General features: G+C 41.3%; 2 protein-coding genes across 3 annotated transcripts; one reads left to right on the top strand and one right to left on the bottom strand.

Moving 5' to 3' along the window:
- The first annotated feature begins 361 nt into the window (after positions 1 to 361).
- AGXT2 (alanine--glyoxylate aminotransferase 2) lies at positions 362 to 17,983 on the top strand. Its single transcript, XM_080572594.1, has 14 exons — positions 362 to 1,209; positions 2,245 to 2,330; positions 2,706 to 2,890; positions 3,224 to 3,347; positions 4,455 to 4,549; positions 5,660 to 5,753; positions 6,803 to 6,896; positions 7,916 to 8,016; positions 9,106 to 9,198; positions 10,021 to 10,153; positions 10,777 to 10,865; positions 11,841 to 11,990; positions 12,309 to 12,407; positions 12,703 to 17,983. The coding sequence occupies exons 1-14, from the start codon at positions 1,167 to 1,169 to the stop codon at positions 12,811 to 12,813; spliced, it is 1,497 nt and encodes a 498-aa protein (XP_080428720.1). The 5' UTR covers positions 362 to 1,166; the 3' UTR covers positions 12,814 to 17,983.
- Positions 13,452 to 27,780, bottom strand: DNAJC21 (DnaJ heat shock protein family (Hsp40) member C21). 2 transcript variants are annotated; one of them, XM_080572593.1, is made up of 12 exons: positions 27,324 to 27,780; positions 26,859 to 26,952; positions 24,036 to 24,159; positions 23,037 to 23,159; positions 19,833 to 20,137; positions 19,128 to 19,282; positions 18,682 to 18,769; positions 18,273 to 18,431; positions 17,638 to 17,677; positions 16,425 to 16,615; positions 15,951 to 16,023; positions 13,452 to 15,241 (listed from the first exon to the last, which is right to left on the bottom strand). In XM_080572593.1, the coding sequence occupies exons 1-12, from the start codon at positions 27,418 to 27,420 to the stop codon at positions 15,077 to 15,079; spliced, it is 1,614 nt and encodes a 537-aa protein (XP_080428719.1). In that variant the 5' UTR covers positions 27,421 to 27,780; the 3' UTR covers positions 13,452 to 15,076. The 2 variants fall into 2 exon arrangements, with proteins under 2 accessions (XP_080428719.1, XP_080428718.1); XM_080572592.1 differs by having other exon boundaries at positions 15,951 to 16,026; positions 27,324 to 27,769.
- Between the last annotated feature and the right edge of the window lie 218 nt (positions 27,781 to 27,998).

The following is a 27,998-nucleotide window of genomic DNA, read 5'->3' as shown; positions in this document are numbered from 1 at the left end:
ATTAGGGCCAGTTTCAGCCGGCTCCAAAGGGACCTGCCACTGCCCAGAGCCGAGTCAATAAGCAATGTTGTTTGTGCCACTGTGAGAGCAGATTTAAGAAAGGGGAAAAACGAAACAAAACAAAACAAAACCTGCTGCACAGCAGCAACTGGGAGAGCAAGGAGTGAGAACCAGCCCCGTTGCACCCAAGTCAGTGCAGTGCAGCAGGAGGGCAGGAGGGGCTCCAGGCAGGCAGCAGCAGTTCCCCTGCGGCCTGTGGAGAGGCCCCTGGTGCAGCAGGCTGTCCCCCTGCAGCCCACGGGTCCCACACGGAGCAGATCTCCACGCTGCAGCCCGTGGAGGAGCCCCCGGTGGAGCAGGTGGATGTGGCATGGAGGAGGCTGCGGCCCATGGAGAGCCCCCGCAGGAGCAGGCCCCGGGCCGGAGCTGCAGCCCGTGGAGAGGAGCCCACGCAGGAGCAGGGGTCTGGGGGGAGCTGCCGCCCGTGGGGGACCCGTGCTGGAGCAGTTTGCTCCTGGGGGATGGACCCCGTGGTACGGAGCCGTGTGGGAGCAGTTCCTGAAGAGCTGCAGCCTGTGGGCAGCACCCACAGGATCAGTTCGGGAAGGACGGCATCCCGTGGGAGGGACCCCATGGGGAGCAGGGGCAGAGAGGGACCGTGAAGGAGCGGCGGAGACGAAGTGTCAGGGACTGACCGCAGCCCCCATTCCCCATTCCTCTGTGCCACTCGGGGAGGAGGTGGAAGAGGATGAATGGGGGAAGGTGTTTTTTGTTTGCTTTTAGTTTCTCACTGCTATGCCTTGTTAGTGATAGGCAATAAATTACATTAATCTTCCTACGCTGAGTCTGTTTTGCCTGTGATGATAGCTGTTGAGTGATCTCCCCGCCCTTATCTCAACCCTTGAGCCCTTTCCATCATTATTTTCTCCCCCTTTCCCTTTGAGGATGGGGAGAGAGAGAGCGGCAGTGGTGGCGCTCAACTACCCAAAACCACCACACAACCAACCAAACAAAAAAAAAATTACTGTCCCCCAGGGCCCGCCCAGCCTCGCTGTCCCTCCCTATAGCTGCGGGACGAGCCCTCGGGGGCCGGGGCGGGGCGAGGGCAGCGGGCCCGGGGCCCGGGGCCCCTCAGGCCGCGCGGTGCCCGGCGCACGGCCGGCGGCATGGCGGCGCTGCGGCGGGGGGGCGGCCGCCGGCTCGGCAGCGGTAAGGGCAGCGCCGGGAGCCGAGCGGCCCCCCGAGGGACAGGGACAGGGACAGGGTGGCGGCGTTACCCGGAGCAGCGAGGGGCTGAGGCGGCTCTTACCCCGTCCTTGGGGTCGCCTGGCCGGGGGCTGCCCGCAGAAACGCGTTTTGGCAGCGGAGCCCTGAGGGCCTTGGGCAGATGGGGCCGGCCGGGACGCCGAGGGGCTGGGGGCAGCGATTCCCCCCCATACGCCGGGATTTCTCCTCCCAGCGCCGTGTTTGCGGGTGGGAGATGTAGATCCCCTTGGAAAAGATCTACAGGCAGAGCTGGGTCCTAGACCTAGGGCTTTAATTCACGTTTGTTGAGTCTGGACACTCGTGGGTCTTTAATTCGTTCAAGGTAGTGGCAGTCTATCTGGTCAGTATTGGGAAACTTTATGTTTCATTTGTTTGATGTGTTTTCAGAAGCGTGTGAAGCCTCAGGTGTTGAAAAATAAAGGGTGTAGCTCTCGGCTGATGGCATTAGGGATGCAGAAGAAGGATAACGATTTTTGATGTCCGCTTAATTATACTTCAAGTTAAGCTAAAGATAGGATGGCACGGTGACTTCGGGATATTGGAGAGAGAGCGGAAGGTGGGGACAAGAGCTGTGGGGGCCCTGAGCACCCCTGGACAGCTCCAAGCTCCCCAGGACCTCCACCCGTGCTCATGTCCCTGTCTCAGCCGTGCCACGGGGGTGGGCAGCCTCGCCACCAGTTCTGTCCCCGGCCCCGTCTCCTGCATGGACCTTGGACCTGTGTCGTTGGCTTGTCTCCAGCCTTGTCTCTGGTCTTGTGTCAGAAAATGATTTTTCTAAGATTTTCTCTGTCAAAATAAAGCAACATATGTTTTGCCTTTCTGCAAACAGAGTTCTAAAGTATTTTGTTTTTCCCAAAGGAAAGCCCTCAAAGTGTTTTCCTTGTCTGTAGCTGTTATTTTCTGTGAACAAGCTTGTTGCGAAATGCTTTCAGATGTGCACTTTGATACACGCTTGATAGTTCTGTTTCTATTTTGTAGTTGCCTTTAGGCAGCAGAAGTGGAAAAGCATTGTCTCTGTACAAGCAAAAATGCCTCCTTGCAACTTTGTACCTGAGAAATACCAAGTAAGTCATATATCCTACACTTGAATTTAAGTAAGACTCCACTACGAGATCTAAGTGATAGGCTCATCTGCTGTGAATAGTCTGTCCGTTGAATAGGACTTTTGCTATTTGCTTGTTTGTTAGAACCACAATATAACCTATAGATGCATCTGTGTGACATTTCTATAATTAAGGCTAAATTGTTGATTTGGAAGACTTCCAGGAAAAAAAAATAAATAAATACAGAACAGCAGTCTTGTTTCAAAAGGTTGTTTTGCAGAGCACTGCATGTGCCAGAATTTGTTAAAATCTTTGTCCTGTGAACAACTAGAGCTGTTCCATTAGTCTGGATCTTTAGAAAGCATGAACAGATACTGACGTTTTTATTCCCCCCAGTCCTATCCATATGAACGTATGTTGAAGATTCGTGAACAAAATGTTTCTCCTTCACTGCGAACATTTTACAAGAAGCCTTTGTTGCTGCATCAAGGATACATGCAGTGGTTGTTTGATTATGAAGGACGAAGATACCTTGATCTCTTTGCTGGAATCGTTACTGTCAGTGTTGGTCACTGTCACCCGTAAGTGTGTTACTATTTGATTTACACGACAAAATACAAGAAGAGATGCTGTTGATGGCTTTGTTCTTTCTTAATCCGTGGCACAATGAACCAAAAAAAAAAAAAGAGAGAAAAGAAAAGAAAAAAACAATGTAATTCACTGGATTTTCGTGCATTACATATTAAGGTCAATTCCCACTATGTTTTGAAGAATTCATTCATTTTATCTATTTGATCATCTATTGGGCAAATGGAGCAGTGTGTGGATTTTCAGCATTAGTAACAGAGGCAGGGGGTTTGTGTTTATACACGTGTTGAATGAAGTCCCTGTGTCTCTTCTTGTTCTACCTGCAGGAAGGTAACTATGGCTACCCAGAAACAGCTTGCTCGCCTTTGGCATACCACTAATATTTATATGCACCCATCAATCCAGGAATATGCTGAGAAGCTAACTTCACTTGTTCCAGATCCACTTAAGGTACTTCACTTCTGACAGGAGCAGGGATGGGGAAAGTGTGTGTCTGTTTATTAAATGAAAATATTTATTACATACATAAATGAGAGCCACAATATCTGCAGCGAGAAAAACCTCTCCAGAGACTGTCAGATAAAGAGAGCGTGATGACCCGCAAGGCCTTTTCTTTAGATTTGGATATAGACAAGCATAATAACACAAGCTCCTCTTCTGTTTGGCTCTCTCTCTCCAGTCAGTGCTGTTAAGGGGTGTTCACTGGAGAAAAATGACTGAAGGAACTGAGACGTTTTTAACTATTGTTATATGTAGTCAGCCTTAAATTTCTTGATCTTACAAAAATTAAGAGTGAAAAGTATTTGACAGTATTTTATGTAGTGAGCTTTACTGACATTTAAGTAAGCAAACCATATAAATGTCAAAATGTCATGTGCCGTATGCACAGAAACAGTAAGAAAAGTACTGTGTTTCTTCAGGTAAAAGAAACTGGTCATAAAAAGAGACTTGGTTACCAGAAGTATGTGAAGCTGTTGCAGTCTGAAAAAAAAGGAAGGAATTTCAAAAATAGATGTAAATGTAAGACATCTGCATAGCTTAAGCAGGGGAGCGAGTGTCTCAGTCACTTCTGAAAATTAAATTTAAAACCAGTGACAGCAGGATTTGAGCTGTTTTCAAATCTTAGATCTTATATTCAGAATGTTCCCCTTAATTCTCAGTGGAACCCAATGAACAACCTCTTGTTTTCCACTGTTGTTTCTCTGTGTTGCGCTCCTTGTAACTAACACACAAGGGTATTTTGCAGCTGATATTACTGGTCTGAAGGTTATTGAGTTAGTCATGCTCAGTTTGACCCAAACACCCCTATTTTTCTTTGAATCATTGTTCCATCTCAGATGTGGGACGAAAAACCTGAAGAGTCCAAGTCTTAAAAATTTTGTATACTATTTGGTGTCATTGTGATCTTTGTCTCCATCTGTACCCTATGGGCACCACTGAATTTACTGCAGTGAGGTCACTTAGCGGCAGTGAAAAGTGATTCCTCATACTGTTACAAAGTGACATATAAATAGGTGGTGGTTGTGCACTCTATTGATCCTAAGTGTTCTTCCACAGGTGGTTTATCTAACCAACAGTGGGTCAGAAGCCAATGACTTGGCGATGTTCATGGCAAGGCTATATACTCGCAACTTCGACATCATCTCTTTCAGGTAATGGTGGTATGGTCTATATCAAACTTACTGTGTTTGTGATAAGTCTCTATATGCCTAAAACAAGAAGTATCTCCATATCTGCTGAGGACACCCTGCTGGACAAAGAAGATCAAAATAGAAATTCAAAATTTGATGCAGCGTATTAGGACTTTTCTGCAGAGAAGACACAATCTGTAATTTCTGCTTTTCTTACTTAGTAAAAGGATCTAGTCTTTGTGTTCAGGCTGTGCTTTGGTGGACCTTCGTTCAGGGTCAGAGCAGGCTTCAGCAACTACTGTTCTCTTCCTTTGTTCCACCCCTGCAGTGCTCCTCTTTGTGGGGGCACCTCTGGAACAGCGGTGCAGTGAACCACAGCAGGGAACTGGTCTGGCTGAAAATTATCTGGAAGAAAGGTTTTGTGGTTTTGTTTGTTTTGCTGCCTTATTTTTCTGCCTGATCCCTGAACCACAGTTCACTGCACAGCTACTCTAACAGCTCTTCTGGCTTAACTACAGAGGTGGTGCAGGGGTGAGGACTCTGTGAGAACCAGTGTAAGCAATTCTTCTCTTTACTGTGCATCCAAGGCAGCCACAGATATTAAAATAAAAGGCCTTGTTATAAGGAGCTGTATTTTTATGCCATTCTGTTCAACGGAACACTGGGCATCCACCTAGCTTGTATATTCTGCTTAATGAACTTCTGGTTTGATTATAAAACTAGCAACAAACCACCATGCAGTTTAATGATTGGCAGCATCTGTTTGAGAGAGCAGCAGTTCCCATGATTCAAGGAACAGAGATGTTTGTTCTGTGGGGCTCAGGTGCTGCAGCAGAACTCTGTGAGGCGCTTGCATAAAACTGTCTGAATTGCTGTCGATTCCAGTCCTCATTCTCTTCTCCTTGTGAACAATTATAGCATATGAAATCACAGGAAATAAATGCAGATGGGCAGTCATGGACTTTCCAAGACCAAAGCAAAAGAAATGGCAGCAGGAATCTTGTTTTGAGTGTAGCAGCACACACTTTTCCCAATAATATATATCTCAGAGGCATGCCTTCTCAGAACTAATACTGCCACAGTCTCTTTTTGGAAATGAGTGATGTTCTTGTGCTTTGTCTGTTTGCACAGAGGAGCATACCATGGAGGCAGCCCTTACACACTGGGATTGACATCCATCGGTCCTTATAAGCATGGCGTTGCCAATGGCTTTGGCTGTTCAACAGTGAGATTTTAATTTATTATTTTTTTTAACAATCTGATGAACTAGCACTTTATTTGAACATTTTGATGGTTAGCAAATTTTTATCTTCAAAGTGCTTTATAGTTACTAACCAAACTGCAGTGTAGCTATTCCTGCAACAAGAGCCAGATACTTCATTGCTTATGCTAATTTAGATTTGGGACAACCATAACATGAATAACTGTGATTTTCAGTGCTTTACTCTTGCTTGGTGCTTGCATAGAAATCTGAGGAGGGTGCAAAAAAGTAATACTTGTACTCTTTCTCAAGTTTGCTTTGGCAAATCTGTGTAAAGCTGCTTTCTGCTGATCTGAAATATTTTCTACCCTGGAATGAAAAAGAACCTGTCCTTTACGTCAACAAGAGAGGAGACATATCTGTGACAGAGCTCCATTGGGGATAAGTGACAATAAGTTACATCTGTGCCCTTGGGAAGATGGGAATGGCTTTCTGTTTGCTAGAAGCTGGCTTTGGCTCCTCTGGTCTGTACTGGTGGCAGCTCAGCCACAGCACTGGCTCTGGGTAGGCTCCTTTATAGCAAACTCCCAACCTGGTTCACTAGATGAAGACATTACATGTCTTCAGGTAACTCATTAGCAGTCAGGGTTAGAAGTTCCTAGTTTTCAGTCTGTTTTTACTCTGCTGTGATATCTACCTGCCTCCCTGTATTTTGCATATTTCATCATGCTTTGGATTATTGAAGCACTACTGGCAACTCTGAAAATGTTGCCATTAATCTTAGATAACCATAACTGCTGACTAACTTAAAAACTTAAAGATCAAAAGAAAGGAAATCATCGAGTCACTACTACAGGGATATCCTTGTGGGAGAAGCCTGGTATTATTCCACAAGTGTTCTTTGGAAAAGTCATTGGAACTAGTTATGCTCTTTGTCTCTAACAGCCTCTTCTTTTTTTTTTTTTCTTTTTTTTTTCTTTTTTTTTTTTTCAATCAGTCATCCCTGGGTATGATTAACACATCTCTTAGAATGATGTTACCAAATCTGTAGCTATTTCTCTTATGCTTGACAGACAATGTTGCCAGATGTTTTTCGTGGTCCGTGGGGAGGCAGCAATTGTAGAGATTCTCCAGTACAAACTGTTCGAAAATGCAGCTGTTCTGAAGGTTGGTCAATGACAAAAGTTATTTGGTTTTTAGATTAGAGAGTAACAGGGGCTGTAGAAGTCAAAGCGTATGCTCAGGTTATTTTTACCTCCTTAAGAAAGGTAAGCATTCCTCAGTAGACCTCTAGTTTGGGTTTGCAAGGGCAACTAAAGAAAATATTGCAGAAATCATGGGTATCTGTTTCTCACAGGAAAAAAAAAATGGGCAAGCAACATCTCATATTCTCTTTTTTTTCCTTTTTTTCCTTTTTTTTTTTTTCTGAAAATCCTAGCCTTCATTTCAAGCATTTGTCAATATCAGCTCTGATATTCAGAAAGCTGTGGTTCTCAAACCTTAGTGCATCTGGAAGTACTATTTGTTGATTGGTATTTTCCAATAGTAAGAACAACGTGAAGCCAGTGATAAGAAGTCGTCTTTATGAGGCAGAACATCCATTCACATACAGTGTGAAAGCTCCTCTGCTCCTCTCCAATTAACAAAAATTATGGTATTTTTTCCCACTGTTTCAAGAGGCACTCTGTTGTTTTAATTCACATGCATAAAAAGATATTTCCTTCTTATCTTTGCCCTCCCCAGTGAATGGGAGGATTAGCTATACTAATTTCTCTGTTCTTTATTAGTATAGACTTACATGCAGCTATATTCTCCAGAAGCCTTGTATCTGCACTAACATAATGTTCCTTACGTCTTATTCTGATGTTAATTGAACCCTGAAAAAGTATCTGCTTATTCCTTCTGTTGATGTAGGTGTTTCACACTCTCTAAGCTACAGCTTATAATTTGTAACATCTCATTGTCTGGCAGCTTTACCTTGCTGTTTTAGAACTGGCAGTCTTTAGGGTATAAATGGTTGAAGAGAAAATAAGGGACTCTCTCATGACATTTAGCCATTTTTATCTATTTGAGAAGTAATATTTACCATATAGTCAGATAATACTTGTAGATGTACACTTTCGTATTTTAAAGTTGCTATTGTCATTTTAATTAAATTGTATTTAAAGTATTTTCCCTGTAAACAGGTGTATGTCATGCAAATGAGCAGTACATTGAACAGTTCAAAGATACTCTGAACACTTGTGTGCCAAAGACAATAGCTGGATTTATCAGTGAACCAATTCAGGTAGGTAGTTTCGCATTTCTCAGTTGTGTTACCACAAATAGTATGAAATATTCAAATCTGGTGTTCTTTAGCTACACCCTAAATATGGATGTCCATTGATTTTTATGACTTATACACGTTAAACATTTGGAAGAATGAATGCACTCTCTTAAAAGTTCAGCTTTTGTCACTGATTTTGGCAGAGCTAGAATGTTCCTCATGAAGTTAAACAAAGAATCATGATTAAGTGTATATGCTTTTTCTGTATTTAAATAGCACGTATGGCACACACTATTGTTTTGTACCTCAGTACCTTCTTCCAAATTTTATAGTGCTTTTCTATTTACTATTTCTGTAAACTTTAGCACAATTTCCCTTCCACCTCTTCTCAGCCATGTTCTCCACTATGTTTTTAGGAGCTCTCCAGCTGGCCACAGTTCATTCTCTTGGTGCTTCACTCCAGTTACAGAACTGCTGTAAATGTGGTTGTTAAATAGGAGGAATGGAGAATATATCTTGAAAGCAGGAAAGGCAAGAAAAAAATGTGAGAACTGTGACCAGAGAAAACTGCACCTGCTCTGTTTTTGCTTTTTCCTAAGCCTTCACATGTTTTAGTCTAAGAAGCCATTGCAGTCAAGGTATAGCATGGAATTTCTGGCAACATGCACAGAAATTGAGGAAACAGTATTCTAAACAAATTTACTAAAGAAGGGATGTGAATTCTCCATTTACATTTATCATGAAACACAGTTTATGGATTTCTCAGTGTGCAGGTTTTCAAGGTACTTGTTTTGGCAGTTAATCTTTAATCCACTCTATTTTACAGTGGTCCAGTTTACAGTATGGCCTCACAGACATTTGTACAAACACAGCTAATGGAACAGCAAACTGCCCTGTGGGATGGGAACGTGTGACCTGAGCAGAAACTATTTCAAGCAGTTTCACTGCTGAAGACTGAAATTTGAGACAACTGTTTTGCTATTACCTGAGAGTTGCTGGTATCTTTTCTTACTGTAGGATGGTCACCTAGTAAAACCACTCTTTCATTTCCTGTTCCTGAAGGCATCTTCTTTTTATTTTATTTATTTATTTATTTATTTGTCTTGGCAGGGTGTTAATGGAGCTGTTCAATATCCGAAAGGTTTCTTAAAGGAAGCATACCGGCTAGTACGGGAAAGAGGAGGTGTTTGTATTTCAGATGAAGTGAGTTTTTTCACAAAGAACTCTAGAGAGTTTGGGGTACCTCTGAAAGTCTTTTTGAAAGAATCCCCATGAAAGCAAACTGAAAGCCTGGAAATAAAATAAGCTGTGAAATACATAGGATTTCATTTAAGGTTAACATGGTGCCTCTTTCCAAGCTTAGGTGCCTCATAGTTTTTACTGCCTTTATTCTGCAGCATGGTATTCTAATTTTAGACATAGGTAAGGCTTGTAGCAGACTTGAGTCCTTCAGTTTTGGAAGAAGTCTGGAGTAAATTTACAAAAATACGCAACTAATAAATGCCAGCTGTGATGTGGTATTGTCACAATAACACGGTTACAAGTGTTGTTTGCATACATTGGCAACTCTAGAACGGGGTTCTTTTCCTGTCCCTCTGCAAATACATTTCATAAATAAAATTTGCTTACCTAAGGCCATTTTGACATATTAGTGAACTCTTCAAAGTGACTGTGATACATACGTCAAGCACTGTAGTAGTAGAAATCGGCAATCATGGGACTGCAATTTTGAAATGTGGTAAGCAGTTGCATTTCCTCTCCATTTTGAAATGGAAGCTGCAGCATATTTGTGCATTTCACCATGCCTAAGACATGGTGTGATGTTAGCTGTTTAATATGCAATACACAATTATAAAAACAGTATTTTGTGCAAAGTCACCTGAGTAAGGGTCTTTCTACAATAGTTGATTCAAGGTATGGTTGCAGTGCAATGCAAATCAGCAAGAATAGAAAGAAAAGAGAAAGAAACCATATTGTGAAATGTGAGAAAGTGATGGGGATTTCTCTGGATTTTTCCTTTGAAAGGTACAGACAGGATTTGGACGAACAGGCAGCCATTTCTGGGGATTTCAAACGCATGATGTAGTCCCTGACATTGTTACTTTGGCAAAAGGAATTGGTAATGGCTTTCCCATGGCAGCTGTTGTTACAACAAAAGGTATAAGTGTTCTGTCCTGCTAAGAATTAAAGTAGAGCAAATACAAAATGTACTATACAATAGTTCCTTACTGGAGTGATGTGTATTCAAACAGCTGAGCTTTATTAATGATCTTGGATTCAAGCTGTCTTTTGAGGTAAATGAATTGGTTTCTCGTTACTGACTGGTTTTACCTAGAGCTGTGCTTATACCAGTGCAAAGCTTTATTTAGATGGGGTTAATTGCATAATTGAAGCAGAGATGACCTTGTCACAGAGCCTGGTAAGAAATCCTGAAAATCTTCTCTGAATTCTCCATTTTAATAATCAATGCACTAAGAGAAGACAATATGTTAGCCGACTACTTGATTTGTATGAATGACTCACTGAGTCTGGTTAAGAAAATTGGTAGATGTTGGCCCAAGGAGACAACTGACTAGATTATTTTAAAGTTTGACCATTTTAAAGGCTGTCTTTCGCGTCTGTTAAACTCTGTAGTTTTAGCAACGTATTATAATCTATCACTTAGGAGAATCAGGGTAGAAACACAGCAATATTTTAAGTTAACACATGTAAGTACTGTTACCAAATGTGAAACAACTGTAAGACTAACTAATGTTTTTTGGTTTTGTTTTTCTCTTCTAGAGATTGCAAATTCTTTGGCTCAAAACCTTCATTTTAATACATTTGGAGGAAACCCTTTAGCCTGTGTAGTTGGAGCTGCAGTTCTTGATGTAGGGAGAATGTTATGAATTAATATATTCCAAGCTTTCTCTGGATAAAAACTGCTTGCATTTGTTCTTATTATAAAGTTAAATGTGGACAATTTTGTAACTATATAAACATATACAAGCATTATTTATACGTAGGCAGGGTGCTTTATGTGTAGGAAAAATATAAGTTCCTGATTAGTTCCACTGCAAAATTTTCATCCCTTTAGCAGGAATATGAGTCATTTGTAGTTTTCATCTTGGAAATAACACAGAACCTTTATCTGAAACAAGTCTGAAGAGGTTGTCAGTTAGCAAAAAAATAAAATGGAGTTGAAAGAAAAAGAGTTAAAGAAAAAAGAAGAAAAAAGGAAAAGTATCATTTTAACTTTTGTAATTCTTTGTTTTCTTTTGTGAATTTTATTAAATTAAGTTGTGCATGTCAGTGCTGATAGCTGGTTGCATGTCAGAACTTTGATAAATAGAGCAAAGTATGAAAAAATGTATATATTGCATTTAAAAAGCATTGATGAGTGTTGATGAATCTAATTAAAGCACTCAAACTGTTTCCTAAAAGGCTGCCTAGTACCCATAGGTATGCCTTGTCAAGTTATATTCTTCTTTTGGTGCTGGAGAAAGATATAAAATATTTTGTGTAAGATTTTGAAAATAATCCCGATGGCCAGGTATTTTTCATCTATGACTGTATGTGAGCATAAATTACTAAATTATGATTATGCAATAACAAGTAAAATGTGCAAAAGGAGAGAGCAACCTCAAAATATTCTGTTCAGTTTTAATCTAATGCTATTAGTGGATTGGAAGAGATGAAATGCCATAGCAGTAAAGGTTTTTTATATACCATAGTAGTGAAGGAACATAGTGTGCAAATCTATGAGAGTTAGTGAGATGGTGATATGTCATTGATCTAACTGGGTATTAAACAGATGTGTTAGAAGCTTGTCCTGCAACATTGTCATTGTGCATCATTTTCACCAGGCTATTGAAGAAGATCATCTGCAAAAAAACAGCAAGGACGTGGGAACATATATGCTACTGGAGCTTGCTAAACTACGGGATAAATTTGAGATTGTTGGAGATGTCCGTGGCAAGGGACTTATGATTGGAATGGAAATGGTGACAGATAAGGTTGATGATTTACTTTATTCCTTAATTCCTTTCAATGCCATTGAACGTTTTACTTAAAAAACAGTTGGTGGAGTGAGAAAGCATTGCTCTGGCTAAAAATGAGCCAGAACATTCCAGCATTTCAAATATATCACAAGCTTTGTGTAAACAGTGACTTGTGCACTTTAATTGCATAAAGCCATCTTAGAAAGCAGATTAAATTATGCAACTAATGTTTTTAGACAGAGATGGGAGTGGGATATATTGGAATAACTGGAATATACATCTTTTTCTTAGAATTAATTTAGAATATCTAAATTTAATGTTCACTTTCCCTAGGACAGTCGCCACCCTCTTCCAGCTGAAGAAATCAGTGAGATCTGGGAAGACTGTAAAGATATGGGTGTTCTGATTGGAAGAGGAGGACTCTACAATCAGGTACTGAACTTCTGGTTAAAATAACTTTAATGATTTTGCTTGGTTTACAAACCAAGTAGGAGCTATTTGTTTCTTTTCTGAAACTAGTGCTAGAACTAGTTAGAAACCAGTGCTCAACTAGTTCAGGGCACACTTCAGAGAAGCCTTGGTCCCAGCTCTGCAGTTCTGCTATTATTTTTCCATATTTATGGTTAGATTGTTTGGCAAAGGGTGAGCACTGACCTAGAAGGGCTGTTAGAACCTATGTTCTTTCCACACAAGTGTAAGGATGTCTTTTTTTTTTTCTCATTCTCAGACATTTAGAATTAAACCTCCTATGTGCATCACTAAAAAGGATGCTGACTTCGCTGTTGAAGTAATTCATGCTGCATTAGAGAGACATATGGAAAGAGCAGATGCAAAGTAGACTGGAACTGTTTATTATGTATACGAGATGCAATTGAATGAACCCCTGATACTTGCCATCCAGGCTCTGCACTAATCTACGCTAATCTACACTGGACAAGAAGAATCATAGTCTGAAGATAAAATGTGTCAGCATCATAAGACTACTCTCACAGAGCCAGACTTCAAAGAATGTTCTCTAATCTATTTTGTAAAAATACTGTTCAGTCCTACAGTTGTCTTTAACAGTGCAACAGGTGACGCTAGGACACAGTGGTTTAATTCTGCTGCTCTTTGTTCCTTACTCTTTTCTTCTGCTGCTGCTGCTATCTCACTTGTTTCCTATGCACCAGTACAGGTCCTCCAACAGGCTACCATCACTCTGGGGGTGTTACAGGTACCACCATGGAGTGCCTCTTGCTGCTATGGCCTTGTTCCTGTGTCTCACAGCATTTGCTGCCATTTCTTAACTAGGTTTTCACAGAGGCAACACAAACTCGTGCTTAACTGAACTTTGGCATGTGGTTGGACTGTTGCAGAGCCAGCTGTAACCAGTGCAGTGTAGTCCCTGACCACCTTCCACTATGGTCACCCCCACAGCCACCATAACCTTCCCTCTTACACCCAGTACTCATGAGCATTTGTAAAGACAGACAGTGACGAAGTATTTGATTTTATTTAAATAAGAAAAATAATTAACTCAAAGGTAACATTGCAGTGTTTAAGTCTCACCCTTAGTCCCACGATGGGAAATTTCACAGTTATTTGGGCTAGGAACCACTCTGAACAGAACATAAGTGCAGGTTTCAAACAGTGCTAAAACTGTTTACCCTTACTACAAGGAAGCACTGTAATTTGTGCACTGTAAAAGCACAAAAGAAATCTGTGCACACTAATTGTAAAGGTTCTAATTACACTAATTATTTTTTATATGGGGCTCTAATCCAGTCATCATCCTCTCCAAAAATGCTTTTATTTTCCTCTTGCTGCTTTTAGGATTGTACAGCACACCAATTAGTCATTTAGCAAGATGCAAAATCTGGCTGGGGAAATAAGGTGCAGCATTTCTTACATAACCACTTTTGGGGAAAAAAAAGTTCATTACCTCCCTCCCTCACTCTCAAAAAAAAATTTCTGGCTGTTAGCAAGAACTGTACATCAGTCATTAGTCATTTTACTTTAGTTCAAATTTTAATGTTTGAGTAATTTCTTACTCCAACAATGGTACTGTGTTCTGCCATTTTCTCTGATGAGTTGAAATGTTAGAGCAACTTGAATAAGGCAAGATCATTGCTTTTGTCAACTCTAAGGGTTTACTATTAGACTAGAGCCCCAGCCCTCCCTGAGCATTGCATTCTCTAACTGCATTCACAATTTGTTTTGTAAAGTTCTTTCATACACTTACACTCCAAAATCAGGTGTTTGTCTCACTTTTTTTTTTTAAGTGCTATTCAAGATGAAGCAGATTATGCATTTAAAAAGAGGCATAATACCAGTTCCCATTTTGTTTTTCATTAGAAATCAAAAGAAAAAATGTAGACAGCTGTCTAACTCACACCATTCCCCAGTCAAATGGCAGTATGTAAGTTATACGTGCTGAGGGACAGACTTCCCACATGCAGCTCACCTCACATACGTTAACACCAACTTCTCAGTTTTCATAGCCCTCCTCCCCACTTATTCCAGCAAGGTTCTTCCACAAGATTATCCCTCTCACACACACCTGGCATGCAGGTGCACACACAGAACTAATATGGACTGCTAAAACTGTGATTAACCAGCTTTGTCATCTTACTCTTCTCCCTTTTGTCTGCTGATTAGTTTGAAAGGGCCATTGAGGATGGCAGAAAAGCCTGTTTTTTCCCCTTGTCCTCGTTCATATTTCATCTTTAACAGATGATCAAAGCAGCAGAGTCCATTCTTAAATCAGTTTTCTCTCAAAAAAAATAGCAACGTGTTAAAATAATTTATTCCCTCTGCATAGGTTGCATCCATGCAAGTTTCAACAAGAATGCAAGGCAACTAGCTTTGAATCACTATTTTTTTCCCTTCAACATGAAAGCTGCTGGAAGGGTAGGCCAAATTCAGTCAGTAAAGGCTGGTAAAAACAAACAAAAGCACAGCTTGCTTCACAAGGTAACATTCCTTTTGTTACATTTTTTTCCTTCCTCCTCCAAAAGTTGGAGTTGTGTGCCCTGTTTACCTCAAAATATAGCCAATGCATACCTCTCCAGTTTGGGAGATTTTTCATGTATGATTCTGGAGACTGTCACTGTATCTAAGTTCTATCTGTTTTTACGTTTCTCTTTTTTGCTTCTGGTGTGTACAGCTCCATTTACAGCTGGTGCTTGTGTTGCTTTTGCATGTCCTGTCAATTTCAGATGTTCAAACAGTTTATTTCGGGATGGAAATGCACAGTTGCAGGTTACACAGTGAATGGGAACTTCATTCTACAAGGAAAAAAAAAGATTCATGTTTTTACAGAATGCATAATAAATAGAACGCACCAGCTGGTTACATGTAGCTTCTCTTAAACAATGAAATGTGATTAAGTTGTTTGTTTCTATAATTAAAATCCCATTACTGATTAACAATAAAAAACAAACAGTACAAATATGGCCTCTTAGAATTTTAAGGAGTGCTAAGTAAAGCATAGAACAAAACAGAAGCTTTGCAAAGCCCATTTATGATACATTGGATTACATTTGATCTCACCTGACTAAACAAGACTATACACATACTACTCTCATTTCTGAAATTTACTGAATTCAGTATGTCTTAGCTCTAGTTAATATAAGAGTTCACTCTTACTGGGAATCATCAAGATTGGGAAAGATGCAAATGGTACTGCCTGATGACAACAGCTGTCTTGTTTACTTTTTTGTTTGTTTGTTTAAACTGCTTTGAATACTGAGTTCTTGCCACTCTCTTAGAACTGAAATTTAGTCCTACTTTTCTCTGCAAAGACAAGATCTGATGTTCCAATATCCCAGATTCTAATAAAAATCACAGGAAGAGAAGTTACCTGTTTAAACTACTGAAAAACAAGCAGTAAACTGTAATAGAATTTGTGGACTGGAGTTCAAACCAACAACCCTGTTTGAAATTACGTGTTTGTAATTACATGACATGATTAGTAGCATTACTAATTTGACATACCGTTGTTGGGTGCTCTGAAGATGCCTTGGCAGACTTTTTTGCATCCTTGGCTTTTTTACCTTTAGGCTTAGCACTGCTGATAGACAAAGAGAAACCAAGTTCAGTGCACAAGATATTCAAATTAACACTTAAGAGTAGTCTTTCAAAGCAAAGTTTGTACTAATTTCCCCCGTTCTTCCTTCGCACAACACAAGTGTGTCCAGAAAAAAAGAATTGTCATTTATATGATCAACTGTCAGTCTCAAGATTCAGCTAGACGATGGATCAGATACTGATAAATGTGTGGCACTGATTTGCAGTCTAACACCATTTCCAGAGTAAATCCTAACACTCCTTGGTTTGTACCATTTTTATTCAACCCTGATTTAGTGGAGTAGCCCCCCCAATTCACTAGGTGAGAAAAATCTAGACTTTTTTAACAGTATCAGATGTGACACAGAATGTCAATCACTGCTATATAGCAAGTCAGCGCACCTTTTCACTTCACTTTGTGCTTCATTTACTTGGCTGCTATCTTCTGTAGCACTTGTTTCCTCTGACACAGCACATCTTTGGCCATCATTTACCAACTCCTCTGCTGAACCACTGTCCTTGTCCACACATGGCACCTCTGTTTGCTCAGCTGCTTCCTCATCAGCACTTTTATCAAAAGAGTCCTCGTAAGTCTGTCCAAGGAGAAGAAATGCAAGTAAGCGACTTTAAGTTCATTAGTGCTTATGTTTATACTGTTATACTAATTTACCTCAAAACATGGGTGTGACACGCAAAGGATCAACCCTCTGAATTTTACGCTATGTTTTCTGTGAGTGTAACAGGCAAAACCTTAGTTCTCCTGTTTTGAAAGATGAGACCACCTGTGATGAAGGGCAGAAACACCAATAAAACGGCCTCAAAAGCTAGGGAAGAGAAGAATGAAGGTAGCTTTTAATTACTCACACGGCTCAGTGACAGGGCTCCCATTTCACATTCTAAGATAGTAGCCCTGTTTACAACTTTGCCAAATGGTATTTGTTCAGGCTAAAGTTTTTTTGTGCCAGATGTTTGCATTAGGACACTTAGGCCAAAACTCTACTTACTGACTGAAGCTAAACACACTGTATTTCCCCCCCCTTAACTTTTGAAAACACTGTTAAACTTTTCCTAAAGTTTAAGGTAAAGATTGGTAAAGGAGGGAAGTTACGTTTCCAGAAGAATCTCTCTGCACAAGAAGGTTCCAACTCAGCTATGCAAGAGTGCCACCCACGTTCTGGTGGGTGGCATTACTGGTGTTTGCAATGCAAGTGAAAGGTGGAATGGATGTGTTCATTCCAACAACCACACAGTGTCAGTAGGATGCCAAAAAAGTTACTTTATGAACAGTACACTTTACCAGGTATAGCAGCCAAAGCAGAAAACTATCACCAAACAATTAAGTTGCTAATGCACTAGAGCCATTGCTGGTCTTTCTTATCAATTCCTTGTGTTCACTCTCTATCTGCCTGTTTCCCTGTATTCCCTGTATCTTTTTTCTTGAAACTCTTTCTATCTCTTTTCCTTACACTTCAGCCCACAAGCTCTTTGGAACCAGCACTACATTTAGTAGGATCTGTACAAACAGAATAAAGTTATGTTTATGAGATATATTGTCATATTATGTGATAAAAAAGATTGTAAAGTTCCCTGAATTTCATTACGTCTGACTCCCTACCATCATTGTTCTCTGTTTCTTCTTCTGCTTCTTGGAGAGCCTGTAAAGATAAGAATGCAAAATGAACTCTCTTTGAAAAAATGAAAATGAATACAATTTCCAGAAAGTTATGAAGTTATATTTTTGTTTAACATCATAACATGGTATTAGAATAGTAGCCACAACTAGAAAATGATTCATATCTGAAGTGAAAAGAACAGTTCTCCTAAACTATTCATTGCATTTAGAAAAACACTTACTCTGTTCACACTGAACTTAAAGGTACTAATGAGCTAGTTTGCTTTATGCTTTGTCCAATCAAAAAATGAAGCTGTACAACTTATTAAATAAATTCTATTTAATTTCAAATACACTTATTTTCTATGCGTGCCAGCATCCAACTGACAAAAAGTACCATAACTAAATCAAAAGACACTGGGCCTGCAGGAAGTTCCCGTTTGAAAAATATCCTACATCTAAACTCAGCCAAACAAACGCATGCATTCTATTGATACTCTTACACAAAGAAATATTTCAAATTGCATGATACTACGAGTTCCAACATGATAATAAATTCAGTCAGAAGCTCTCTCTGTGGTCCTTCAAGATTTAATTAAATCATTAATCATAACATAATTAAAAATAATTTTAAGTACTTTTGTTTGGGCATCTCTTCTGTTTCTTCATCTTCTTTAGTATCTATTCCATTTGCATCATCCAAAGATGCAGGAAATTTCCCTTCTTCTTCTTCCAGTTGCTGTCGTAACAGTGCTACCATCTCTCGATGTTTCTTTGATTTTTCATGGTTCTTCATGCTGTGAAGACCAGCAAATAGTTACTGCAGGTAGCTGAGCAAATACTGTTACATTTGCATATAAATTAATAACTGGCCTATTATCCATCACTGCTAAGAATGGAAAATTATGCCCTGACAATGTCTCTGCTGGAAAGAAGACAATGACCATGATGTGAAGTTAGAGTCCTTAAAAGGCTTTTTAAAAAGTTAAAAAGCAACAATCTCCACCCCCAGCACAAAAAAAATCCCAACCATACACACACACTTACGCTTTCTCAGTTTTGAACAATTTGTCACAAGCAGGGCAGTAGAGATCATCAGCAAATTCACCTTCTTCAGCCTCATCACTCAGTTTGTCTGAAGAAACGAATGGGGATTGGGGAGACAAAGTCAGATGACCAATTTTTGAGTAAGTTACTCTTAAAACCCCAAGAAATAGTCACAACACTGACATTCAGCTTCTTCAGTATTGCTAACGTGCAGACAAATGAAGATCATGTCAGCAAATCATATATTAGCATACATTAACAGTTGTAGCTTGATGTCTTCTCATGTTCCATGGAAAACATCACAGGGCCAGCCTCTAACCTGGCACACCTCAGCTGGAGGCACAGGACTTGCACCAGTCAGAGCTGTGAAGCTGTGGCTTGAAGTGCAGTGAGCCAATATTCACACAGTAATGACCCCCCACAGCTCACACCACCACACCCTGTACCTTCAATGCCTTCTTTTGTCTCTTGTTCTTCTAGTTCACCTTCATCATCTGATCCATCTCCAAATTCCTTTTCGTATTGTGCCTCCATCTCTTGCAATTCCCTCTCCAGATCTGACATAGTTATCCAGCTCTGCTCTTTATACTGCTCAGCAAGCCTGTAAGTAGAATAATACAGTAACTTCTACATCACATTTATGAGCTGGGAAATACAGAAACTGTATTATTTAAAAGATAAGTTGCCCTTCTCCAGTATTTCAGGAGGGCCTGGAAATCTGAGCAGGTACTTGGTTACGTCAGTGGGCATACTGACACTGCAAGTAAGGAGGTATCAACATAATTGGATCCTGCTTGAACTTCAGGCAGGAAATGTACTGCAGCATGGTAAATATCAAGCTCACAGCGGGAAGAGCCTGCTCGATCCTAAAAGGAAGTACAGCTGCTTTTACCTGCTACACGATCCCATGAACACCATAGCAATGCAAAACCCACTAGCACATTGCTACTTGACTCTGTGCTACAGAATTGTGCTTGGTACACTACGATACAATTTTTAAAAGGTTACACTTGAGACCAAGACTAATATAAAGAATTTTCAAGGATTTTTGAAAGAACAAGTGCAGCTATCATTAGAATCTAACTCTACATGGCATCCACATGGATAGTTGTCCAAGTTTGAAATAAACAATTTGTTCCACATTTACATACTTGGCTTGTTTGAGTTTCTGCTGCCTCCGAAATTCCTCTGCTTTCCTAAGTTTTTCTGCATTCTGTTCTTCTACAAGTTTTCTATGAGCCTGTACTCTTTTATCCCTTTTACGAATAAAGGCTACCAGCTGACGGACCAGTTCATTCCTCTCTTTTCTTGCTTTATCTCTAGTTTTCTTGTTCTCTTTTTCCATAGCTCGTTTCTCCCAGCGGTTTGCTGCTTGTCGTGTGTCATATTCTTCTTTCCACGCAAAGTTTTTATGAGTACAGAAACTCTGCCAATATGCATAGAAAGGGTGGACTACCTGTTAAAATCAAAAAAAGAACAAACCACTTTATTAGGGAGGGGGCTAAGAACTCACCAAATAAATTAGCTTTTTTGTAGCAGTTTTGCATACAGATTTCTATACAGGCCACTGTTTTTTCCCCAGAGTATAATATAAATAAATCACACGAAGGTTTAGAGAAATCTGTAGTATCATATTTAAAATTTCACAACACAGCAAGCCAACAACCTATCTGTTAAACTATTCCAGACTCCAACTTCTAGAATTATCTGCTTTTAGGAATGGACCATGCTAACACTAGTGCCCAGTTACTTTATCTTTGCTGTACTTTTCCTTTCAAATGGGAAAGCAAAACCAGAATCAGATATTCTGTACATAAACAGACAGACGCATGTATTGTGTAACAGCCACCGTGTGAAGACACACTTACTCCTGTTTTGTTCTGTTATATAACTGCTGGTTAAAATGATGCCCTCCAGCTCTCTTGTTAGAAGAAACGGTAAGTCGTCTTTCCTTATTCTCCTTTCGTTTACTACTCACAAGTAAAGACCGAATTAGTAAGGTTGCATAATGATTTTTTGTTTTATTCTCTATATTCCTCTCCAAATAATTACTAACCTTCTGCATTTTACACATTTGGGAAACAAAATATGTCTAAATTTTTAAAAAATTTACTTGTACCGTTAAACTGACTTTTTACTACTTAGCCGTGCTCACTACTGTTCTGTATATCGGAGCACCTCACAGCATAAGTCCTGTTCTTTAATGTAACAGCTTCACATCTCTTCTGCCAGTATTTCTTCATCTCCTTATGTCACTGGTATTCATTGGGCTACAGCTATTATCTCCTCAACACTAATTTCTAACAGCTTATCTACATGTGAAGGTTCATGGCTGTGGCCTCTGGCAGATAAGTAGCTATGAAGTTTTTCTCTGCTACCACTAAAATCCAGCTATACATATATATGTTGGACATACATATATATAGGACATACATACATATTGGACATTTTGTCCAATAATCTAAGTGATGATAGACTATTAGCTCAAATTTGTGCTCCAGAAGTAGGAATCTTCTGTGCAGAAGGATGCATGGCCATCAGCTGATGACAGGGACCACCTGTCCCTTCACCAGCTGTATGAGCTATGAGATTTTTCTCCTCCTCTGTGGCTACCTGAAATAGAAGTCCACCTCAGTACTCACTCCAGAAGACTACAAACCAGCTCATGCTGAACTCCCAGGTGGATTTTGCTTTGCTTACTACATATAATTGGAGCTGATTGCTTTTGTTTCTGCATCTAACTGACCTACAATTATTCTCTTCTCATGAAGTCTTGTTAAGTCATCACAGACTTAAGAATTATCTTCCCTGGCTGCCTCGTGTTTTTTGAGTCACTTCTCAAACTTTCTGGGAGTTAACTCAGTAGGCTGAATCAGAGAACATTCACACCACAGATTTTAAAGCCTCTGTACAATTTTTGTAGCTCCCTTCTAAATCTCTTTTCCCACCATACTCCCACCGAGCAGAAACTTGGCCACTGCAATGCTGGAATCTTCTGTCTCTTTGAATATAAGCAAAGAAGGATTAATGACTTTCCCATCTAAATGAGTTTACCTTCAATTAAATACTTCCAAAAATCATTAGATCCCATTCAAAAAAAAAAAGCGAGCATTCACCTTCCAAAACAGAGTGAACAAGGCACATGTATAATGATGCTGCTTCTATAACTACAGCCATTTTGGCAGTTACTAGTCGATAGCATTGAAAACAATTTTTGGTCTATAATCATATTTATTCTATGGTTTCAACACAAGGAGCTCCCAAAAGATGTTTCAAGCTTTTTCTAGCAACAGATGGATTTTAACAATTTCATAGACACTAAATATACTCTCCCAAGGAAATATTTCAATTTTTAAGCCATCCTGTAATGTTACCTCAAATTCAAACACCCATTCTGGCACCTTTTAGTCTAATTTGTAACAGTGTTTCTAACTCCAGCCTAGTTTTGTAATGTCAGTTTCTCTTTTTTAAGGTATGTATCATTTTATGTTTCATAAATAATTAAGCACACAGTACAATGCTACTAAAAGTGACAGGGAGAAGTAGCAAATTAGGAGGAATATTTGTGAGTACCGGTACTATGCAGTTATTCACTGGAAAAACAAATATTACTTTACTATTTCAACACAGAAGAACTAGCAACCATTAAAAAATAGAAGTCTGATAGAACGCAAAAAATGCTTGGTAAACCAGATGGGAATAATTCAAGTGTCCTCTACTTATTATCTTCTCCAGATAAGGCAGGCATGCAATATTCTGCAAGTTGAATCTTACTACAGAATAATTGTAGATGAGAGGAATATCATAGCTGGAGCTTGCACGGCAGGTCAACCAAATATCTCATTTCCTATAACAGGCTATGTTATGCAGTGAATGAGTCTTAGTTTTCCTAAATGAGGCACAATACTATATGTTATTAAAAAGTAATATATTTCTCTATCTCTTGCTATAATGTATATTTATTTGTACATTGCATTAGAATACTGGTGAACTACTCTCATGAAGATGTAAAGAGAAAATCCTTTTTTTTTTTTTTAGGCCTTGGTTCAAGCTTAACATTGCACTTAATTTTCATTGGCATAATTGATGGTTAGCCCTGTGAAATATTTGTTTGCCAACTTACCACTAAAAGCCTGACTACTAATATAGTCCAACAGGAAATGACACTTTTGATTCATCTAAGTATTATGAATCATATTACAAGCACTTCCTTTATAGTAATGGTCTAAGAGACAGTAGATACTTATTTTTTGTATTCACCTCAGAGATCAGCAGGAGCCTTTTCTTTGATTTCAGTGTGGGACAAAGTAATTACAACTGTGTTACTTTTAGTTTAGTTTTACACTTGTTCTTACCGTATCATAGTCACTTTGGGAATATCCAAATGTAGGGAATTCTTCAATATCTTCCTGGGTCATATACTCCATCTCTTCTTTTGCAATCTGTTCAAAAACGTGTCGATAGACTGTAAAGAATCCCTAAAATTAAAAAAAAAAAGTCTATGAACATCAGTGCAATTATTATTGAGCAACATAGAATGAATCAGTTACAGTAAGTAGCATATTTCAAAAAAATTACAATTCAGAGAAAATTACAGTTTGCAAGAGCAACTTGCAATCAAGTAAAGGCCTTGTAGGCATCTGCTCAGCAAGACCCTTCTGTTTAACAAAGTTCCCATCCTCTCATTCCTCAACGTCTGTCTCAAAACACCTGTATTCAACTTTAAACAAAAACAAAAAAAATGCTACAGCATGCAGATGTTGATAAGTTTCTAGTTACACAGGACCAAGTTTTGATGAAGTTCCAAATACAAAATTTGCTAAGAATGTATCCCAATTGTATCTTTATTTTTTTAAATTAAGATGTTGCTAACTCACTCCTACTGTAGTAATGCAAAGACATAAGGATTTTCTCTGAGAGGAATTATTCTAATCACCTAGAGCTTTTTAAATTATGATTATCTCAAAATCCAACAGGGAATTCAATTATTGGAAGAACACTTCACCTAAGCACTGTTATCATATTGTCTTTCCTTAGCTCGAAGCATTCTAGCTTGTTAAAGACATTACTGAACAAACTGATGTTATTGCAAAGCAATGGAATGCCTCACTATATAGCGTATGGAAATAACATACACAAACCCTGTAATTGTACAGTACACTCAGGAATCCTGACTAAGTAATTTTTAACAAGCAGGAATCAAAGCTTGCCTAGATAGCCAGTGTGGATTTATACAAACACTTCTTATACCACCTGTGCTCAATAACTCCATGCACAGCTTTTCAACTCTAAGCAAATGCTGACATTTTTCTTGAAAATTAAATTGATTCATTAAAGATGAACTAATTCATTACCTTTTCATCATCTCCGTATCCAGAGTAACAGCTGACAGTGAAGTAGCGCAGCAGATCCAAACTATCATCTTGATAGTCTCCATCAACTCCTCCTTTCAGTAGGGCCTCCCTGTGATTATCATACCTAGCAAAAGTTCATAGCATCAAAACGTAAGGAAACAGATCCCAGTAAAAGACAGGTAACATCAAAATCTCTCGATAGTAGATAGTAACCCTCATCTTTATGGGAAACTTAAACTTCCCTGGTACACACTGGGAATATCATACTGACAGGACAAGCAAGCCTGGGAAATTCCTACAGCATGCTGAAGATAACTTTCTGTCACATGCACCAAGTGAGCCAACCAGGAAGGGTGCTCTCCTGGATCTGTTGTTTGAGAGTAGGGAAGGCCTTGAGGGAGAGGTGATGGCAGGTGGCTGTCTTGGCCACAGTGGCCATAATGAAATAGCAGAGTTCAACATTTTTGGTGTAGGGAGCAAAAAGGTCAGTGGAGTTGCCCAACCTGGACCTGAGAGAGCAAACTTTAAACTTCTCAGGCAGCTAGCTAGCAACATCTCTTGGGAATCAACTCTAGAGGGTTTAGGGTCCATGAGAACTGGTCACTTTTCAAGAACCACCTTTTAAAAGTCCATCAGCAGGAAGTCCCACTGTGCCACAAGTCAAGCAGGTGGGGAAGAAGCCTGGACTGGCTGAACAGGGGAACTCCCCCTAGAACTAGGGCAGAAGAAGAAAATTTATGACCTCTGGAAGCCAGGTCAGGCTTCACAGTGAGATGACAGAGCTCCAGTTCGCAAGTGTGGGGAGAAAACAAGAACAGCCAAAGCCCAACTTGAGTTGACACCGGTCACTGTGGTGTCAGACAACAAAAAGGCTTTTTCAAGTATGTCAACAGCAAGAGGAGGCCTAAGGAAAACATTGATACTTGGCAAAGATGGTGACCTGAGGAGAAAAAGGCAGAAGCCTTTAATGCCTTTTTTTGCCTCACTTTTTAACAGTAATTACAAATCTCAGGCTGCCTGGTCCTCTGAGTTAGAGGACCATGACTGTGGGAACAGTCGCTCTCCATATGAGGTCACCAAAATTGGAACAGCTCTATCAGAAAAACATTCATAAGTCCATTGGGCCTGACAGGATTCACCCAGAGTGCTGAAAGAGTTAGGGATGTTACAGCTGGACCCCTCTCAACAATTTACCAAAGGCTGTGGGAGTCTGGGAAGATCCCTGCTGGCTGGAAGCTAGCCAATACTATACCTTTCTACAAAAAGAGCTTGAGAGATAACCCAGAAAAGTGCTGACCTGAGATTAACCTCAAACCCTTGAAGAGTTATGGAAAAGGTTGTCCTGGATGCTACTGAAAGTCAGTTAAAGTACAAAGAAATTATCAGGCATAGTCAAACATGGGTTCAAGAAGGTGAAGTCCGGCCTTAGTAAGTCAATCTCCTTCTATGATAAGGTCACCCACTTGGTGGACGAAGAATGTAATTATGAAGACGTAATCTTTGGGGATTTTAGGAGGCATTTGATAGTGTCCCTCACAGCATCGTTCTAGACAAGTTGTCCAACTGTGAGATGAACAGGCTCACACTATGCTGGGTGCTCAGTGGCAGAGCTCAGAGGGTTGTGTAGTGCGTGGGGCTGCATCTGGCTGGTGGCTGATCACTAGCAGTGCTCTCCAGGGCTAAATTCTAGGGCCAGTCCTGTTCCACATATTTATCAATGATCTGGATGCATGAGTGAAATGCATCCAGCAGGTTTGCCAGTGAAAGTAAACTGGGAGCTGCTGCTGACAGCCTGGAAGAATGAGAGGCCTTGCAGAGGGGTCTAGATACCTTAAAATACTAGGTGATCATCAACGACATGAAGTTCAACAAAGGAAAATGCTGAGTGCTGCACCTGGGACAGAGCAATGGGACACAGGTACAGCCTGGGAGACGAGTGGCTGGGGACCAGCTCAGCAGGATGTGACCTGGGGGTGCTGGTCCACAGCAGGCTCAACGTGAGCCAGCAGCATGCCCTGGCAGCCAAGAGGGCACTTTTTTCTCTCTTCTCAGAGAGAAAAAAGCCAGGGTCAGTAAACTTCTCTTGACCTTTAGTTTACCTGCTACGACTTTGCCTGCAATAACTATAGTAACAATTTCCCAACAGAAACCTAGCACTAGCATTAGAGCAAGCTGTTTCAGTGAGCTTTCAGAAACGAGGAGGACAAATCTAAACCACCCAAAAATTACACACACACACAAAACACCATAAATTAGCACATTTAAAGTGAAAAACAGCACTTTAAAGAAGGACAAACTTAGCACATGTTCTTGACTGCATAAGCTTGTATATGCTTCAGCCCGTTTGAAAAACGTTACGCAGAGCATTTAAATTAGCAGCCTCTTAAAAGAGATGTGCATATCTCAAATTAGGACTGTTACAGAAACATAGGTAGGAAAGACTGGGGTGATACCATGTGAGCAGGATACCTATGTTAACATGCAAACTGCTTCCCACCCTAGGAGGAAGAAACTGATGCCAGCACTAACATGTCCCCAGGGAACCTCCTCAGTGCCCAGTCCTACACTGCCTTGGAAAATACAGCAAGAAAGGTGTCGGTCTGTAGCTACACCTCCTGAGGAAGCTTCAGGCCTCTCAACTATGTATTTGCAGGTGCAAAGCACCATGAAGGCTGACGCCAGCTGTTACACAGGCCCCACTCTCACCACCAGCAAAGCCAGATGAGCGGTGAATTCAAAGCACAGGCCAAGAGAGAGAAAAGGAAGGGGAAAAAACGCACGCAGAAGTATCTTGAAGTCTGCTACCAGATAAATATTACTTACCAGGCTCTCTCCTGCGGGTCACTGAGAACATCATACGCTGCCTGGATTAACTTGAACTGTTCTGCCGCTTCCTCGGCGTTCTCTAGGTTTTTATCTGTGAAGTAATTTATTAAATTTTAATCAACTCAAAGCGTAACAGCAGCAACCCGTCACAAACGCTGAAGAAACCCGGGCCGAGAGCACGGAGCCACAGGTGCTACCGGCGGTGCTGCCACCCTCCCCACGCCAACCCATGCGGCCCCATGCGCCGTGCCAGAGACACGGCGGCACCAGCACGGCGCTCGCACCACCACCCGGGTCCGGAGGCACCTCGGAGGCTTTCCCAGAGCCTCCCCTCCTCTCCCAAGGCACCTTCTCGCCCCACCGCACACCCCACGACTGCCCACCGGCCGGGGAGGCCGAGGCCGGGCCGCCTGGCTGGGGCCTACGGCCGGGCCGGGCCCGAGGCCGGCGTCCGTACCGTACCCGGGTGCCACCGCAGCGCCAGCCGCCGGTACGCCCGCTTCAGCTCCTCCTCGGCGGCGTCGCGCCGGACGCCCAGCACCTCGTAGTGGCACCGCATGGCGGAGGGGACGCGGGGCGGAAAGGGGACGGCTGCGGGGAGCGCCGGCCGGCCGGCAGCGCGGGCGGAGCGGCGGCGGGAGGAGGTGGAGGAGGAGGAGGAGGCGGAGCCGGCGGCGCAGCCAGAAGGAGCACGAGCCCCAGCCCGAGCCGGGAGGAGGAGGAGCCCCGCAGCCCGGCCCCCGAGGGCAGCACGCCGTGCAGGGCGAGATGGGCGTGGAAGTGCTGGGGTGCCCACAGGAGGGCTGCAGGGGTGGTGAAGGGTCCGCAGGGCAAAGTGCGTGAGCGTCTGAGGTCCCTGGGTTTGTTCAGCCCCGAGCCGAGCAGGCTGAGGGGAGGCCTCATGGCGGCCTGCAGCTCCCTCACGAGGGGAGCGGAGGGGCAGGCGCTGAGCTCTGCTCTCTGGGGACAGCGACAGGACCCGGGGGAACGGCATGGGGCTGGGACAGGGGAGGGTCAGGCTGGGTGCTAGGGAAAGGTTCTGCACCCAGAGGGTGGTCGGGCACTGGGACAGGTCCCCAGGGCAGTGGTCACAGCCCCGAGCCCAACGGAGCCTTTGGACAACGATCTCAGACAGAC

The sequence above is a fragment of the Anser brachyrhynchus genome (genome assembly GCF_964034855.1).
Source record: "Anser brachyrhynchus genome assembly, chromosome: Z".
Taxonomy (NCBI): domain Eukaryota; kingdom Metazoa; phylum Chordata; class Aves; order Anseriformes; family Anatidae; genus Anser; species Anser brachyrhynchus.
Note: the sequence above shows the minus strand (reverse complement) of the source record. Positions and strands in the feature narration are given on the sequence as shown.

Coding starts and splice junctions, on each gene's coding strand:
- AGXT2 (XM_080572594.1), top strand. CDS start 1,167: ATGGCGGCGCTGCGGCGGGGGGGCGGCCGCCGGCTCGGCAGCG. Junction 10,154..10,776: donor AGCTGTTGTTACAACAAAAG/GTATAAGTGTTC, acceptor TTTCTCTTCTAG/AGATTGCAAATTCTTTGGCT. Junction 11,991..12,308: donor TGGAAATGGTGACAGATAAG/GTTGATGATTTA, acceptor CACTTTCCCTAG/GACAGTCGCCACCCTCTTCC.
- DNAJC21 (XM_080572592.1), bottom strand. CDS start 27,420: ATGCGGTGCCACTACGAGGTGCTGGGCGTCCGGCGCGACGCCGCCGAG. Junction 18,770..19,127: donor GACAAAAGAAGGCATTGAAG/GTACAGGGTGTG, acceptor TCGTTTCTTCAG/ACAAACTGAGTGATGAGGCT. Junction 16,616..17,637: donor AGAAACAGAGAACAATGATG/GTAGGGAGTCAG, acceptor CTCCTTGGACAG/ACTTACGAGGACTCTTTTGA.